The sequence below is a fragment of the Pangasianodon hypophthalmus genome, chromosome 11 (assembly GCF_027358585.1).
Source record: "Pangasianodon hypophthalmus isolate fPanHyp1 chromosome 11, fPanHyp1.pri, whole genome shotgun sequence".
NCBI classification, from domain to species: Eukaryota; Metazoa; Chordata; class Actinopteri; order Siluriformes; family Pangasiidae; genus Pangasianodon; species Pangasianodon hypophthalmus.
In genome coordinates, this window is record NC_069720.1 from 10,432,119 (window position 1) to 10,450,534 (window position 18,416).

General features: G+C 37.6%; 1 protein-coding gene across 2 annotated transcripts in view; it reads right to left on the bottom strand.

Annotated features, from left to right (window-relative positions):
- Nucleotides 1–18,416, bottom strand: part of adamtsl3 (ADAMTS-like 3) — a 193,502-nt gene that overhangs the window by 143,435 nt on the left and 31,651 nt on the right. For both annotated transcript variants that reach the window (XM_026930622.3, XM_026930624.3), the window contains exon 3: nucleotides 18,314–18,416. This exon is cut by the window's right edge and continues 17 nt beyond it. In XM_026930622.3, the coding sequence (XP_026786423.3) occupies nucleotides 18,314–18,416 (103 nt within the window). The remainder of the gene's footprint in view (nucleotides 1–18,313) is intronic.

Below are 18,416 nucleotides of genomic sequence, written 5' to 3' on the forward strand. Positions count from 1 at the left end.
CTTTTTTGAGATAATACAAGGCTAACTGCGTATCTCGATGGAGAGTTCCTCAACATGTTTCATGAAAAAAAGGGTTATTCATCCTTGTTCTTTGCTGGCTACCTTGTAAGATTCCTTTTTGTCTCTAGTGATCCTGTATTTTTCAAGACTGGAACCGAAGCACTAGTTTAGACCTTTAGATTGTTGGTTAAACCTAATGTTTTATTAGATTACAAATTGCTATGTGATGGCAACCGTGAACACATACACAAAATAGACTAGTCAAACAGAACATGTACTGCAGCTGTAAGGCTTGTGCCAACTATTATTTACAGAATTCACATCCAGCTAAATCAGGCCCATAGAACAGTCATTTAGCAAATACTACTTGGATTTAAATGCAAACAGAATTTTTTTTTTAACTTCAATTGAGTAATAGTTCTCTGTGCAGCCCTCTTTCCCTTACAGAGCCACACGTGTTCTTTCAGTGCACAGATAGTGGGTAAAAGTACTTGATTCTGGAAACCAGAGTACAATAATAACTCTTTTTTGTGCTGTTTTGAGCACATCTTTTCGATTCAAGCTGGAAGTATGACCCAGGAGTGTCTTCCGATAGAAACATGCCTAGAGCCAAGAACAATTTGTAATGCTGTACTTTTCTCCCCACTCATACCTCACTCACTCTTTTAATCCATTTCTCTTCTTGCAAAAGCTCAAGGATGCTACAGCTTACTGCATGAATCTTTTAGAGAAAAATCTGTTCCAGATTCAGATCGGTAATACATGGGTAATTGCATGGTAACACTATGGTAAGTTGTAATTATGGAGATAAAGAGGTCAATCAACATAAAAAAATGCATAAAGACTCTAAAAAAGAAAGAATGTGGGATGAGGTCCGTAAAATACTATATACATATATATACATATATATATATATATATATATATATATATATATATATATATATATATATATTTATATGTCAGTATACTATCTTAGTAGATAATACTTCATCTGACAATTTATAATAGGTACTTATTATTTTACGGACCTGATCCCACATTCATTCTTTTTTAGACCCTTCATATATATATTACTTAGTCACAACTTAATTTAAGAATAACCATGCCTTTATTTTACCATCATTACTACAATTATCAGTTACTACAGGGTGTCCCAAAAGTCTGCATACATAGATGAAATTAACACATTTTAGTAAAATTTCTTCCAAAATTTTTCATATTTAGTTTTATATATTGATCATAGTTATACTTAGCCTTTAAGAGTGCCTTTGACAAAAGAAGAACGTAGTGAAATCATTCTCATGGCTGGATCGGGAAGCTGTCGCGAGGTTGTGATGGATTTTAACGGGAAACATGGCAAGCACATCACACACAAGACTGCTGCCAAACTTATTAACAGATTCAAAAAGACTGGATGTGTTGCAGACCAACCGAGAAGTGGACGTCCACGAACATCCATATGTGCATTTCTAAGCCTGTTTTCCTGCACTGCATTTTTTATTCTTGTTTTGTTGGGTCCACATTCAGACCATAGTCACCAGTTGATGACCCCTGCTATAGACAATCATGGTTTTTTGCATTTTGTTTTTTTCTATCACTTTATTTGGACAGTGCAGGCTCTTGCCCTTGCTGTTTAGTAGATCTTTAGTAGATCTAGTAGTATAGACCATCAACTTGTCTCGAGTCCTATAGCCATTCCAAGTTCATATTGAGAATCATTTGATGGGCTGCGTCATGACATGTTTATAGACAGTTTATAGAGTGTCTACATTGGGTTCCAAGTAAAGTGTTACCCAAAAAGCTATTCCCATTGTCCAACATGGCTGCTCTCATAACATTACAAGTCGTCCTCATGTTTATAGATAATCACATGATCAATCTGGTTGACAGCCCTGAAGAACTGGATGTGGTTTTAAGAGAGATTCCTGGAAGAGATTTTAGGTCAGATAGACTTCCATTACCTGTTAGCAACATTAGCCTGCTGCCTTCAAAACTAAACATGATGTTGGATATTAAACATATCTTGGTTTATCACCTACATTTAGGGAAAGAGGAAAATCTTTGGCCAAAGTATAACTTTAATACAATGGAAAGGTGCATGCAAGTTTCTTGTATAATTCTGTGTGTGTGTGTGTGTATGTGTGTGTGTGTGTGTGTGTGTGTGTGTGTGTGTGTGTGTGTGGGAGAGGGGGAGAAATGTCCTTTCTCTGGCTATAAATGTATCAAACAGGGGGACTGAGTGCAGGTGTTCTTCCTGCTCGCTCTTCTCTTCTTCAGTGGCGTTTCATTCCTTTGGACCTGCATCCTCTGTTTTAATTGCTCACTGTAGTCAGTCATGTCCTTCTGCTTCAACTCACACATAAAACTGTAGTGAATCATACCGCCTACATCTCTCTCTCTCTCCCTCTCTCTCTTGTTTGAGTGTGTAAAGATATAGTGCGTGTGGTTTAGAGGAGCTGTATGCATGTGTGTGTCCAGCTCTGACCTCCCTCATTGGATTTAGCAGGTAATAGCTTTCGCATGAGTTACATTTTTTGCTCTTGCTAAGCTCCTTCTGCGGCCATCACTTAATTTATGCCTGCCTCTTAGTCTACGCTGGAGCCCAAACCTCAGAGCGATATTCACTCACTCTAACGTGATCCAAATGTTTAAAACAAAAAAAAAAGCCTCTTTCTTAGTTAAACCTTGCCAGCTTTAAGCACGCTGGACTCTAGAGACTGTCCTGGCATTATACAGTCTTTAATACACAATGTTGTGCATTCTTGCTCCCCCCTAACAGCCTTATTCTGCTGTGATCCCTCACAGACCTTTTGATTTGAGATGCTTCCAGTTTTTCTCTGCATTCAAAATTAGAATAATGCAAGCTAATGCTGAGTGCATATTCAGGACAGGAGCTTTAGGGCAGCAAATCAGATGCTAATGTAATAACTCCTTGAACCTTTCACTCTTTAATTTAACATGATGCTGAACTGAATTTTACCTGTTTTTCTTACCTTTTATTTTTCTCTAAAGTATTTATTCATCCATTTACAAAGAAATATACAGTATCTGAGGGTTCAGGCATAATGCAAGTAGTTGGCTAATGGTAATGTTTGAGCAGGTTAGAAAACAATAGGGAGTCAGTTGTGTTAATTCGGTGCTAGCACAGTTAAAATCAGCTCTAGACATTCCCACTCTGGTTGCATCCCAACTGTGGTTGCTCTTAAAGTGCTCATGAATTGGAAAATTGGTATCACGGGCATTATGGACACTTGTATGTCAGTATATATATATATATATATATATATATATATATATATATATATATATATGTCACAGAAACAGACATAAACCTAACCAATTCAGTTTGTCAGACAGAATGAAATCTTTAAATGCAGATTCTCTCTCTCTTCACTTTTGAAAGTATATAAAATCATTAAATCAAGTTTTTTGAATACTCAACGGTTTAGACAGTTAAGGGGCTTTAAAGGGTTCCACACAGAACCTTTAAGTGTTCCACTAGAAAAAAAAAACAACCTACAAGAACTCTATGTACAAGAATGTAGATATTCTTATTTTAATTTTAGTTCATCAACCACTGGAAAGCGATAAAAAAAAATAAAGGCATGTGCTGAATGTGTATCCAGTTAAATACTCACTAGAATGTTTAATTCCCACCCCATAAAAATAAACCCTCCCTATTATTAATCTGCTACAGTAAATTGCTTGTAGATTTATGGCAAGACAAGCAAGAAAAGTCATTAATCATATATAATGTTAATGCCTCAGACATACAGTAAGCCTACCATTTGGATATATCAACTCCCTTCCAGGGAAGATCCTGTGTTTTTTTTTTTCACTACTACTGGCCCTTTCAGTGATCTCAACACAAACAGGCAAAGGTTAAAGTGATAGATTCTCCATGATGCAAAACAAACTTGCTGCGTCCCAATTCACCTACTTATACTATGCACTAAAAGTATGTACTCTTTTTGTGAAGAAAAAGTACATACTTTTGAGTGTGTAGTAAGAGTATGCAAGTACTGGGACATACTAACACGTCATGTAACGGAAGAGAACATTGTTGCCTAGTTACGCACAGTCACCGTAAACAAACTCCTCATTGCATTTTGGTTTTTAAAACTTTGGTTAGTGCTCAACATTTAAGTTCTTACACTTAAATACTAAAGACGCATCACCAACGTTACCCTCGTCCGCCATGTTTGCAGGTTGAATTTGGTGAAGTAAGCCGTCACAAAACTCCTTCTCCCTCACGCAAGGAGTTGTGGGCAATATTAGCTGAAAAAGTGTCCATGGAGCCACACTTCGAAAATCTACCGGAAATAGTAGACCATCTGGGTATCTTTGAGATACTCATTTCAACGTACTACGATTTGGGACACAATAATTCTTATCTCAGATACTATATAGGACGAATAGGCAAATTGGGACACAGCAACTGTCTTGATTGCCCACCATATTTTATTAGCTAGCTAAACTACTCAGGTTTGTTCAGATATAGCAGCTGTATTGTGTATCTTGAAGGGAACTGGCTACTGCAAAAATAACACATCCAACCCTACCTTCAAAAGCAAATACAGCCTACAGAATCAAATCAAAACCTTCTAGTTGTTCTAGCCCCTCTATAAAAGCAGAAATGTTCTACAGTGTGCCATTTACAGTATTAGTTATGTTAAACACAGAAGAAATCGGAAAGGCAAAATAAGGCAATTCCTCAAAAAGTCCATTTATTTTCTCAGATTAGTGAATTTGGACAATGAGTTAAATCTACACACACACACACATGCACACACATGCACATGTGCATGCGTACACACTTTCGTACACTTATGTACACATAAGTGAGTCCACACATGTGATCCCCTGTGGTCGCTGTATAAAATTTATGACCTTTGGAGAGCTTGAACCTGATGAAATGACACAACAGGTGTACAGCTGCTGCAGGTCTCTGCACTAAATGGATCCAACTGTGCAAGACTGACCCTCTGAACAGATCAACACAACTGAAGCCTAACAGACTAACAGGATCACCTTAACACTGCCTCATGAATAAAAGGAGAACTCTCAGAGAACTTTGGAGAAAACTGGTCTATAGTTGTCATTTTCAAAAGTAAAGCTTACATGGAGCTCAAATTAGCATCTAAAATGCTTGCACATACTCAGAGTAGAAGAAGAAGAATATAGATAGAATATCTTTATTGTCATTGTACAAGCACAATGAAACTGAGTTTGCAACTTACTTACTAGATGATATGTAAGAAATAATAAACAGGGAGTGTGTCTGGATGTGCAGCCATCTTGCCTTGTACATACTGTGCACTCTGTGGACTGGTAAAATAATGCTCAAGGAGAGCAGAGTTCCAGCTAAAGCTAGCTACAGTACAAACTATGCAATGAAATTAAAGCTACATTTCACCTCTTCTGCTAATTACAAATAATGGCTAATAAATAGATGCTGCCCAAGCCTATTAATCAGTAATCTTGATTTACTTTTGTTTCCAATCAACAGACAAGAAGCTATGTAGCTTAATGGATTAAAAAATTTATATTTTGTATGTTACGAAAATTAATTACTAAAGTCAATCAAAAGGGCATAATCCTGGAAGCTAATTAAATTACAACTACAGTTAGCTGTGTTTTACTTTATATTTGCATATGGCACAATATCACAATGTTTTCTATCAATAAATTCATAGACTAATAATGTAATCATATCACCATGTGTGCCACAGATATCCAGCTGAAAATTCCTGCATTCATTCCCTGTCTGAGCTGTCACAGAGGGGAGACATGCAAATATTTGTCAGGTGGCAGAGATGGTTGCAAGTGCAGGCAAACTTTATTGCAAGAAGTTACCCCAGGCTATGTGTGTGTGTGTGTGTGTGGTTTGAGACCAGGTATGAGTGATCAGTAATTAGATGAATGTAAACATGATAGTTGCTGTGCGTGATGGAAAATGGAGTCCAGATCAGCCATGCTGTGATGCTGGTGTGGATTCCAGGATAGGAATTTCATGGCCGAATCCTGCACTGATACGACAATATTTACACTGAATACAACAGGTGCCCTAACAAACTACTACACACCCCTTAAAATCTCACAGATGATATTTTCATGCCAGGGTGAAGGGTGAAATATTGACATTTTCTCATTTTCTCTTTTCTTTTAAATATAGTTATGAAAACTACATTTGTAGTTTTCTGAACTAAAATATGTTTGCATGTACCTAAAGCAGAAGTTCTAGTGTTGTAAAGTTTGGTTTCAGATTCCAGTCTGACTGCAGCACAGGACCATCACAGACATTTTGATGGCCAGTATCTGATTACAAACTGAATCAATTAGGCCGAATTTTACTATGGCACATAGCTATCCAATAACTTGAACCAAGGGTTCCATTTATTGTGAGCATTTAACATTCCATTTGTTATAGAAATAAAATAAATATATTTCCTCACCATTTCGGTGAAATATAGTTACAGTTAAGTTGTGTCAAAGTATGTTATAATGAGAAAAAAACAATAATTTTGGCCAAAACCAGATTTTTCTTCTCTTTTGGCTGTTTTCCCAGACTACCACACAAACAGAAAACCAACAATGTATTTAAACTCACTTTGTTCTAAATTATAAAAAAGAAAAAAGAAAGAAAACTAAATGCTGGAAACAAACACTTGTTATTAAGTATGTCCAAACTTAAACCCCAGCAACCACCTTAGTACTGGAAAATGTCAGTAAAAATAGCTAATATGTTAGCTAGCAGCACTACTGCCCCAATGGTTCATGGATAACTATTAAAAACAACCCCCCAACCCACACCCCCAGACACAGAGCCCAACACTGCAAGCACTGCTGTCTCTAGCTTAGTTATCTGTGTGCTTTCTTTTATTTTGCCATGTGCATTTGCATTCATTCCGGCCCTGTCGCTGCCCCTGTCCCCACATCGGTTCATTACCTATTGCACTCTACATTTCTGTATTTTATTTTGATTAGGTTGCCTATTTATACCCTCCTGTTTCTTTGTCGTATTGTGAAGTCTTACCGATTGTAATCAGGCATTTCTGGAGAATTGTTTCTCTGTTTGTAATTTTTAGTTTTCTGAATTGTACCTGTTTTGTTTACGGATCTTCTTTCTTTGGCTTTGCCTACATGTGTATTGACCTTCACTTTGTACCATGATGACAGTTTTTGGATTGCCCTTAATCAAGAACGTGCTAAGTTTACACAATCCTTTCCCTCCTGCATCAGCCCAAGCTGATCCTTATACATAAAACTTCTTCCATCAACGTTTGACATTGTCAAATATTGTTAACCCGGGTGCATTTGAACGATTGTGATGTTTGTTATGAGGAGCAAGAATGTCTTACACAATCTCACTGTTAATTTCGCCTGGGTATAAATGTTTAATAATGTGTGCATGTGCATGTACAAGATTCAGACACACTCGTCCTGTTCAGGCCAGCCTTGCTAATAATATCCATCATTGTGGCCCAAGTTAAAAATATAAGGTTAATTAAATTTGATTAATTGAAGTTTATCCAAAGAGTGACAGTGTGCACTGGCATTTCTGAAAACTGTATATATCCATTCTTACACACAGCCTCACAGTTGAGCACAATGAGTTAAACAATTATGCCCTTGCTAAATATGTACACCATGTGGTGGGCATAAAGTGCTGAAATCTGGCCAAATGTGTTTATAACATGTTAGGTAACATGGAGGTTAGGTAAAATAAGTTATATGAGATTACGATTTGTCTGCTAAGGCAAGGTAGCGTCCTATTCAGAAGCATCACAATTTCTTTGTGTACTGAAGAAGGATTCCACAATTTTCATGGAGGACTGAATGAGGAAGGTCTGGCTGCAGAATGCATTAGACTAGTGGCTGAGACTTCGCATGGGACAAACAAAACTAGTTTTATTATTACATCCAAGTGTTTTTTTTTAATATGAAGATACTTTACTGTATGTTAGCTGCAACGGCCAGCATTAGCTGTTAAGCTTATTAAAATTTTTATATAACATGCACAATACATCTCAAAAATCCTGTCATGTTAGCCCATGTTAGCCAATTGGCTAACATGGCATCTGAAAATATCTGCATGTATATAAATGCCATTGTCTTGCTTCTCCCTACTTGAATATTTCCATATATTTACTTAAAGAAACACCCACATTCCTGTGTATGTATGCTCACATTTCCATATATGCAGTGCCAGCCCTAGCACGAAGCTTCACCCCTTCAAGCAACACTATACTCCCCATTTTTACAACACAATACTCCCCATTTTCAGACTGAACACGGAAAATGTTCCATTTGACTTCAGTCAATGTGTCATTACACTTTTTTTTCTTCACAGCATTTTGTTCCTGCCTCAAGTTAATTTTTTTCCTCACTATACAAACAGCTCTGTCACCTATTTGTCATTGAGTAAACACCTATATATATATAATTTATTCAGTATATTATTCTGTGATGCTATTTTCCTTGTACCCTACTGTTCAAACAACTGGCTGTGGTTTTTATTTAATTCCGATGAATATTATTGTTACAACACATCTATTTAGTAACTTAGTGCTGCAGCAGGTTTGTGCTTATGGATTTTGTGTTAATTTTATTAATGACAAATACATTCTTGGAAAACCGCCTCACTGTACCTGGTCTGAATACGTCCATTGTTCAAATCATTTCCTCTTTCTCTGTTGTACTGTCTGAAACAGGGCTTAGATAAAGTGATGGGTAGTTTGTGTAGATGTCGTAGATGCGTGTGTTTGTTTCCTTTAATACAATTCAATTCTATTCACTTTACTTTACCAGCATGATACCACCATAAAACAACTTAATACTGCCTGAGCATCTTACGTTTCTGGCCGACAGTCACCAAAACACTTAAAGCAATTAAACATAGCAGTTTCCCTGTGTGAAGTCTAGTGTAGGTATTAAAACGGAGGGAAAAAAAGATCACTCAATCAGTCCATCAGTCTTTGAAGGTGCTGTTACACAGCTAAATAAATAAATTTCACTGTTTTGTCCTCATTTTGGGCTTTCAGCTCTCTGTGAGATTTACCTTTTATGGAGTTTTGTGGGATCATCTATGGCATGCACATGCTCTGCACTTTACAGGTAATCGGCATTAATCAAAATTCACACATGAAGATGAACAAAATCATATATACTTTTGTAACTTTGATGGAAATTTTCAGTTCCATTTGGCCTAGAGAAATATTTATACACTTATAACTTCACTAAAAAAATTGATAAATGTGGCTCAGTGTGTCTATATTTTTAATATGGAGAGCAATGAATATGTTATTTTTATACATGGCTGTGTGTATGTGTAAAAATAGTGATTTCTCTGCACATTTCACTAGCACCCAGGGCAATTCCAGATGTTGCTTGCTAAAGACCCCTCACGCTGTCTCCTCCTTCTCTCTAGCTTTCCGCAACCCGAATGGGAATCGTTCCAAAAAGGACCCTGTGGTAAAACCACATGTCACACTCGATCAGTTTTATATTAGCAGGATTCAGGGAGTGCACGTGGCAATTTGTACATCTGCACTTTGTCATGACGGCCACTAACACATGCACCGATCCAGGCCTGCTGAGAGAGCGTGAAACAAGTCCCGCCTCAGGAGAAAAGTGTGTTTGAAATGTGAAGGCAAGTGGGGAATTTTATAATAGGGCCCCATTTTGCAGCTTTCAAGCTGTTTCTCTGGTGGCAGGTGGAACTTCTCAGTGGACACAGAGGAAACAAAATAACGTGTTGCGTGTGTGTTGAGAAGAAATGTTGGATGGCATGGAAAGCTCAAAAAGATAAAGCCTTTCAAATCAGCTAGATAATGTTCATCTGAGAGTTTCTAGCTTATCTACTGAGAACCATTCATGTAAAATGAGACCAAAACATTTCCCCTTACCCAAAGTAAATCACTCAGCCAGGATATGTGTCTAATATTTGCCTCTTTATTTCTGCACTGGAGCAATCAGGGTAAAGTAGCAAATAATGGAAGTCTATCATACCCAGAAACATTTGCTTCAAAACACTCAGTTCTTCAGTAATGTCACAAAGAACTGCTGATGTAGTTTAGGACACAGTGTGACTAATCTCTACCTGAAACTTCACCATGTAGCTGAATGCTGAAACATTATGGGGTAGCTATCTAAGAAGACCCTAAGATTTTTTTTTTTTTTTTTTTACTTTAGCATTAAATTGGTATTCCACCTGTTATTCCACATGCCTCCCAATTGTACTGCAGAGGTGGAAATAAGAATATGATTATCATATGTTAGACACCATCGTAGCAAGATTATTCATTATCTTCTATATTACTTTCAAGCTAATTACACATTATAAGCTAGATAAATACTGAAAAAGCCTGCTTCAACCCTAATGTTGTTTGAAGGTAAGCATATCAAGATCTCTGGTTGAGCCTACAGAAAACGTTTTAGATGAGAGACTTCTGTTAGATGTTAAACCAAAAAAGCAGACATTATCCTGGTTGATCGAATGTATGTATTTGATTTTTCAGCAAACCATTCCTTTAAGGTGTGTAATCAACCCAAATCAGAGTTGTTTTGTTTCCCTCATTAAAATTAGGCGGGAACATCAAGGAAAATCCAGTGATACTACTACAAACATAGGAATTTTCTTGCAATCAAAAAAGATGATTATCTAAAAGTCTCATCTGTTCAGCTCACGAGCCTCTGAAATGCGTAACCCGTGGACGAGCCAGGCAGATCTTAATTAAAAACAGCAGAAAACAAAAGAGAAAAAAAACATCAGTCACTCTAATAGGTCTCTTAGTATTTTCTATCACAACAGCTATTTTCTTATTTCTTGGCTTTTTAGTATATCCTACTAATAATGTGCTTTTAATGAACAAATCTAATAATGTAATACTATTACTTATTTCATAATCTGTTAGCGAACTAGCATTTGTGAAATGATCATTTCAAAAGGCTATTTTCTATTTACAGCTAAGATATAATGGTGGATTTCTGTGTGGATCTCTTTGAGAGAGCACAGTAGCAGCTAATTTCTTCTCGCTCATTTCGCATATATGGGTATTGCCCTTCAGTTGCTTCAGCCCCTAAGATCCATTTCAAAAGATCCTTCAGCCCTCATGACCCATTCCCAAGGATTTACCAAATGGGAAGTTCTAAGCTTCCTAAAGTGCTACAGACGTAAGCAAATGGAAGCACCCAAAAAAAAAAAAAAAAAGTGGTCACAGTGTTACATGCATCCTCTCTGGCAGCTTAAATGGTGAGTCAAGAGCCCAGAGAAGGTGTTCAAGATACATGGAAACAGTGCATTAAAAATAGATCAAAGGACTCATGGTAGAAGAGGGCAGAGTGAACATTAGCTGGCAGTTGATGGGATAAAGTACATCTTAAGTAGTGTCTGAGAATGAAGGGAATTTTAATTGGGGACAGTTAGAAGCTGCACATCACATCACAAGCCTCATACATGCACACTCAAGCTTAGCAATTCATTACAGCCTGTTCTGACTATGAGTTCTCGAACATTTAAAGGACTAGGAAAAAAGAAAAAAAAAAACAGCCAAGACATGAACAGTGTCAGAAGTCTGCTACTTTAAGGAAGCAAAGAGTTATTTGCTAAACATTGAGTACTTAAAAAGTAAAATTCATATACCAAACATTTTGACTCATGACATTTATGGTTGAAATTCTTTACCAAATTTTTTGTTCTAAATCTTGTGGTTGTGTGTGGTTCCACAAAAGTCCAAAATAATCCATTTTAAGACCTTTGTTAACAACAAATAATATGAAAGCAAAAATGAAACCTTATATTGATTTGTTTTAAATCTATGAAAGACAGGAGGTTTTAGCACTGCTGAGCCCACTTCTATCAACTGTCTCTGCACCCATCAAATTTTACTACATTACCAGTAGAAAAGATTAAACTATTGCTTTTGTGCCTCAGTATTCCTAGCCTTAATACTGAGGGGTGCCAACATTAAAAATCGAGACTTATAGGAAGAAAAAGTAGGAATCACAGCTTTAACCGAGAAATGCGATTTGTAATGTATAGCAGAATACATCAAATAAAAAAAGAAAGTCTATAAGGAAAAACTCTTAACTTCACTCCTGTCTGTGCCGTAAAGGGATTTTCAGGGTGAATGAGCGTCTGACCCACCAAAAAGAAAAACAAAGGGAAGTGTAACCCAAAACAGCACCATTCCTTACTTGGAGAGGAAAGGCAAGTGGAAAGTTGTGTGTCCAGCTTTATTTTTTTTTTTTTACAGCTCCTAGGCACACTATGACTACAGAAGGGCAGAGTACGAACTAAAATGGGACATCCACTTCCTCCTGTTATACGGTGGCATTTTTTTCATCCTAGTTGAATAGCTAGTCACGACCAGGTTTCACAAAATTTTCACTGAATTCATGTGTGTATTTGAATTAAATAATCCACTGAAACATGTCAACATAATCCCCATATAAAATAGCAGTAACTCATGCCAGTTTTGCTATTTGAATCCTAATAAAGCCTGTCAATCGAGGTTCACAGCTCACATAGGAATTGAACGTTTTTACACACTAACTGGACTTTCATTTCTTGTGTAAATGCTCAGGAATTGGCAGTTAGCAGTATTTTTCTATAAAAGTGATGAGGCATAAGGTCTCAAGAAGACATACAGTTTATGACAGACTCATATCTAGACCAAGAAACAAAAAAGGTCCATAATAATACTAGCATTAATATTAACATCGTGTATTAGAGATTCATTTTGGAAGTATTAAGGACTTATGATCTTAGTGCTACTATGTTTTAAATTTATGTTACAACACTATCAGCTATTTAATCACCATTTCTACCTGCTTATGTTAGGAGTGATGCTCAAAAAAAAACAGCCTCTCTTGTAAAATGATAAAACAGAGACTAGTAGAGATGAACAACTATAATGACACCAGTGGAGTGGCCTTTGCCAGTAGTTGTCTGATATGGCCCATCAAACTCAGACCAGTTTCCATATAACTGCCGATAAAGGAGGAGAATCATGTTTTAAATATCGATGAAGAGTCAAATATACAATTGGTTGCAAGCAATTGTAGCCACAGCATTGAAGTCATGGATAATGCCATTGTAGATCACGCTTCACCATTCTATGAGCCAAGAAGAATTATTGTCTCAACATTACAGCTCATTTTAGATGATTAAGTATGAGTTTTCTGCTTTGTTCATGAGTCCTCAGTGACACAGAGCAGGCTATCCCTCAAAATTGAGCTATACATTACTTGGTTCCCTTTACGCTGACTTGTTTTATTCTCCGCCACAATACATCAAAATGTCACTGACAGAGCCCAGCACAGCTAAACCTGCCAGTCGTGGATTCTTTAATCACTCTTTTTATAAATGCCCACTGTCATCATGCCACTAACCACAGAAGCCATCCCTGTGCCTGGTATTAGCCTTCTCATGCCACGCGCCGCCTCAAATTGTCGCTTGTCCACCATTACCCCATCAGCTCACAACCACAACTTCCTCTCCAACAATCCACCAAAAATTAATCAGCACACTCCCAACTCCCAAAATGTACCCTGCCTACACTCAGACCAAGGGCGTTTTGTATTTTTTCTTCTGCCTCATGATCCATTTCAACGTTATCCACTGCTCGCATTATGTGGAAACACTGGCGCTAGTGTGATAGAAAGAGCCAAGAAGGCACAGCTGGCTAGGATCAAAAAGGCAGTGCAGGCAGTAGAGCACTTTAGACACACTGTGAAGAAGTCTGTGGGAGCTGGACTGCTCTGAATACCCTATCGTATGCATATGTGTCTCCAGCAGCACAAGGAGACTGGCAGGGAAGGTGTCTGAGGAAAACATATGCTTTATCTATTAGTATAAGCCCCAACTGTCATAGGGAACAAGCCCTGTCTATGGTACTGTAGAGACATGATGGACATTTTGACATTACTGATAGATGAGATCTGCTGTGAACGGGACTCATTTGACCTCCTGTCTTTGGTTATGTTATGGTGAAATCAATGTTTTATTTCTTATTTTTTTCCCAATCACTGCCCTGTGGACCAACTGAACCCAAAGTGCCAGGAATAATTTGATGTGTTTGAAGAGGAAGGACCCTGAGACTGGCGAGGGAAAGCCTGAGACTCTTTGGGGGAACTGGTGTACATTTCTGACATCCACTGTGTGAAATGAGAGTTGATTTGCACATACTATCCATTCAAGCTAATTCTGTCATTTATGTCAAGATCAGGGTTTCCAGGGCCTGCCTAAACATTCTACACAGCCTACAGTTGTGGTACCTACGGTTATGGTGCTGGGAATGAACACTGTTTGATGTGTGCTTATCTTTACTGTTATTGTCCCAAATTTCTATGATGCATGGTTTGCTAGCAAGGCTAACAGTGGATTAACTAAGCTAACATGGCCTGAGCTATTTAAGTTATATAATGTTGCAAATGAACTTTTCTGTGACCCCAACCCTTGACCACCCTACATTTTTTCAGATTCCATATTTATCATTAGGACTACAGTTACATTTGAACATTTTATGTTAACATATGCATGTGTAACATAAGTGACTAAAAACCAAAGCAATATTCCTTGCACTGACTTACTAGCCTAGTGGGAGGTCTTGTGTTGTTATAGGAAAATAATCCACACCGGGGTGGTGTGATGTGTCCAGATGTGAAGCAGAAGAGTCTGGTTTGTACTTGACGCATGATATTTTATGTGTGCAGAAGTAGCGGTAGCACAAGCAGCATTGCTCACATACACATTGTGTTCTAGAGGATTAAAAGCGATATTCACTACATGGCATGTCAGAGCCAAAACACCCCTATCCATCAGGTTTCCATGTCAAATGGCACAATGATGTGAAACTGCCAAGCTCTTTCTCTCATTAAAAAAAAAAACCTTTAAAAAAACCTTTGTCGTGGTTGTGACCAATATCATGAGCTGTGTCTCAAACAATCTCAATAGTATTTACTAAACTAGAAAATCAAGAAGACTTGTACGCAAAACAGATCTTTCAGTAGGTTTGAAGGCTACATGAGTGGAACTATAATAGAAAACGCTTGGTTTTTTTGTTGTTGTTTTTTTTTGGCGGAGGTAGAGGAGCAGGGAAAATTGTCCATTTTTATTGCATAATTCCTACACTAGTACAGCATGTCAGGACACTGAAAAATACAAATACACCACATACCCTATTAAATTAATTGTGGCAGGTTTGACTGTGACTCCCAGTAACATTTCAAAGTATTAGCACACAATATGTCTTTGAAACTGCTGATATTAATTTGCAAAATAAATGAATGAAAGAGGAAATTGCGAGTTTGACCCCATTTGTAAATCAAGTGACCACACCTGTGACCCTTAGTATGGGAACCCATGCTGTAGGGGGAAGTGACATTCGGAACCATGATCCTTCCAATCACTAGCATGTGGAATAACCTGTCCCTTAATACCCTACTCAAATACAAGGCTATTAAATATTGCTGTGTTTTAGTGGGAATCATGTAGGAAAGAGTACTGTGAATGCATGGTGATGTGTTGGACATTTCTTACATCCATTGCCCAGGTTTAGATTTTTGTAATGTTACGGAAAAAAATCCAGGAACATCCTCAGAAGATGGATAAGCACGCGTAGCACAAAAGACAGCGAATTTTTCTTGTTTTTCTGCTAAGTGAACATTGAAATCATTTACAGTAATATTAGAAATTGTCCCTCAAGGGGACATAAATGGAAGTATTAGTTACAAAGCAGCCTTCCGTCAGCAAACACAACCCAGAGATTCTTTGCAAATACACATTGTCAAGTACTGTAAGTTAAACACACTCACATGAGATTGTTCTGGCATATTTGTCATAACAGTAGGCGGACTACCTTAGCATCATCGCCATGCCACCAACTCGCTCCAGCAACAACTCACTCAAAGGTCAATACATTACACGCTCACCCTAAATCAACCCCAGACAGGCTCTCAGCACATGCAGATCCCTCCAACAACTGCGCTAGGAACAAAGTCCAATATGGGAATGAAGCGAAGCAAGGTTTCCATAACAGACCCCAAAACAGCTAAGGCAGGGGCATACAGCGTCCCTGCATTAATAGCCATCACGGCAGAGACATGTAACAGCCAGAAAAGTCTGGCATACCTGGACTTGCCTAATAATGAGGGCTAAATGAGGCTGAGTGGCCTCAATTCCCCTTTAAACCCTGAAGGCGGTAGGAAAATTTCTCTAGCTTCATAGCACACCTTCCTCAAAGGAAGATCTGCTCAGTCCAGAATGACACACTCTTAATGGTATGTGCCAGATACTGCTGTTTTGCATTTAGCATTAAATATGGATAGCTATCACATTATTTCAAGGATATATCTTTATTCTAAATTCTAGTTATAACCAGAATCAAGCTTGTTGGTTTATTTTAGTAATGCAATTTTATTCAAAAACTGATGTATTATAATTAAGCAATAGCGCACAAGCAAGAGTCAATATCCAGGCCAAGCAGGCCAAGTGCCGCAGGAAATCACAGCCGTGCCAATATTCAGTACAACAGCACAATTGTGAGAGTGATATTGCTTTTGTACAACAGTCCTAGTAATAAGAAATTAATATTGAATAACTGACATTTCATACACAAGATGGCCAAATATTTTGTTTATTTTTGCTCTGTCAACAGAAATAGTTCTCAAAGAAGCCACAGCAGGATCGAGCGATGTATGTTTCCATGCAACGCACAGACTGACAGACAGCCTGTAGTAAGTGCAGTAATGGTTTCAACATAACAAACTATTGCTATTAGTTTTATGTAGTGAACACAGACAGAAATGTCCCAGTGCTGTTATACTATATATCAGCACTCCTGGAACAGCGCTTAATCAAATAAGTGGAACTAAGTGTTATACAGCAAAATTTATATCAGCCCATCTGGTAGAAACAACCATGCAACACTCAAATTCAACAAGATCACATTCTTCCCCTAATCTCATGTTTGATGTCAACATTACTTGATGCTCTTGACCTGTATCTGTGATTTTATACATTAGGCTGCAGTCACATGATTATATGATTATGATTGGATAATTGCATGAGTAATTGCAGGTGTACATGTGTTCTTACTAAAGTTAGCCATAAAAAATCTGAAATAACTGTTACCTAACTGCTTCTAAAGTTATTTGTTTCAGTGTGTCTAGTTTATTTCAAATGGTTTTATAATTCGCTAGCTGGGGAAGCTAATATCAGCTACATCAACTGAGAACACATGCCAACGGGGGCAGTTGTGGCCTAATGGTTAGAGAGTCTGACTTGTAACCTGAAGGTTGTGGGTTCGAGTCTCAGGCCAGCAGGGATTGTAGGTGGGGGGAGTGAATAACCAGCGCCTTCTTCCACCCTCAATACTATGACTGAGGTGAGACCCTCGAGCAAGGCACCGGACCCCCAACTGCTCCCCGGGTGCCACAAAAAAAAAAAAAAAAAAAAAAAGGCTGCCCACTGCCCCGGGTGTGTATTCACGGCGTGTGTGTGTGTTCACTACTGTGTGTGTGCACTTGGATGGGTTAAATGTTCGGGTCATCATACTTGGCTACACATCACTTCACTTCACTTTAAAAGAAGCATTTGTATATTTACTGCCCATCCAGTATAGCTTTTATTTTTCATACAATATGTAATTTATATTAATGTTAAATTCAGTATTTATTTGTATTAGCTAGATTTACCATTAACATAGTGCTTTTTGTGCAAAGGCTAATAGGCACACATCAAACTATGTATGTCCAATTCTACCCCAAAGTGCATATTTTAAATAAGTCCACAGTTTTTATCACCAGAAATAACTGCCTTTAGTATTAGCACAGTCCTGCTGTTTTAAAGATGATGTGCCAGAAACAAACTGAACAAAAATAACCTCACTGTGGTAGAAACAAACCTCTGCAGATGATGTAATATATATATATATATATATATATATATATATATATATATATATATATATATATATATATATGAGAGCCACTGGGTGCCTGCATTTGAGTTTCCTAAGGAGAATGACGGTTTCAATGTGCATATTAAATCTTGCACAGATATATTTAAATCATATTCCTCTCACTGCAAATGTAAAATCTTTTCTTTGTAAAATTCAAGGACACTGTTATAAAATTCCTGTGCCAATGATTTTCACATGCAAGGATTTTTAAATATACTATACAGTATTAAGCATACACATGTTCAGAACACATCTGTGACACCTTTGACTTGGCGAAGTCAATAACTTTAAAAGCTAAAAGTGAAATGACTTGTGTGAAGGCAACATTACAGTGCACATGCTTACCTGATCATCGTAGCGATATGTGAGATACTGCTCTCCTGTTGTGTCCTCCAGAAAGCTTCCTTGTGGAGAGAGAGCAAACTCAGGCAAGAAGTATGCACTCTGA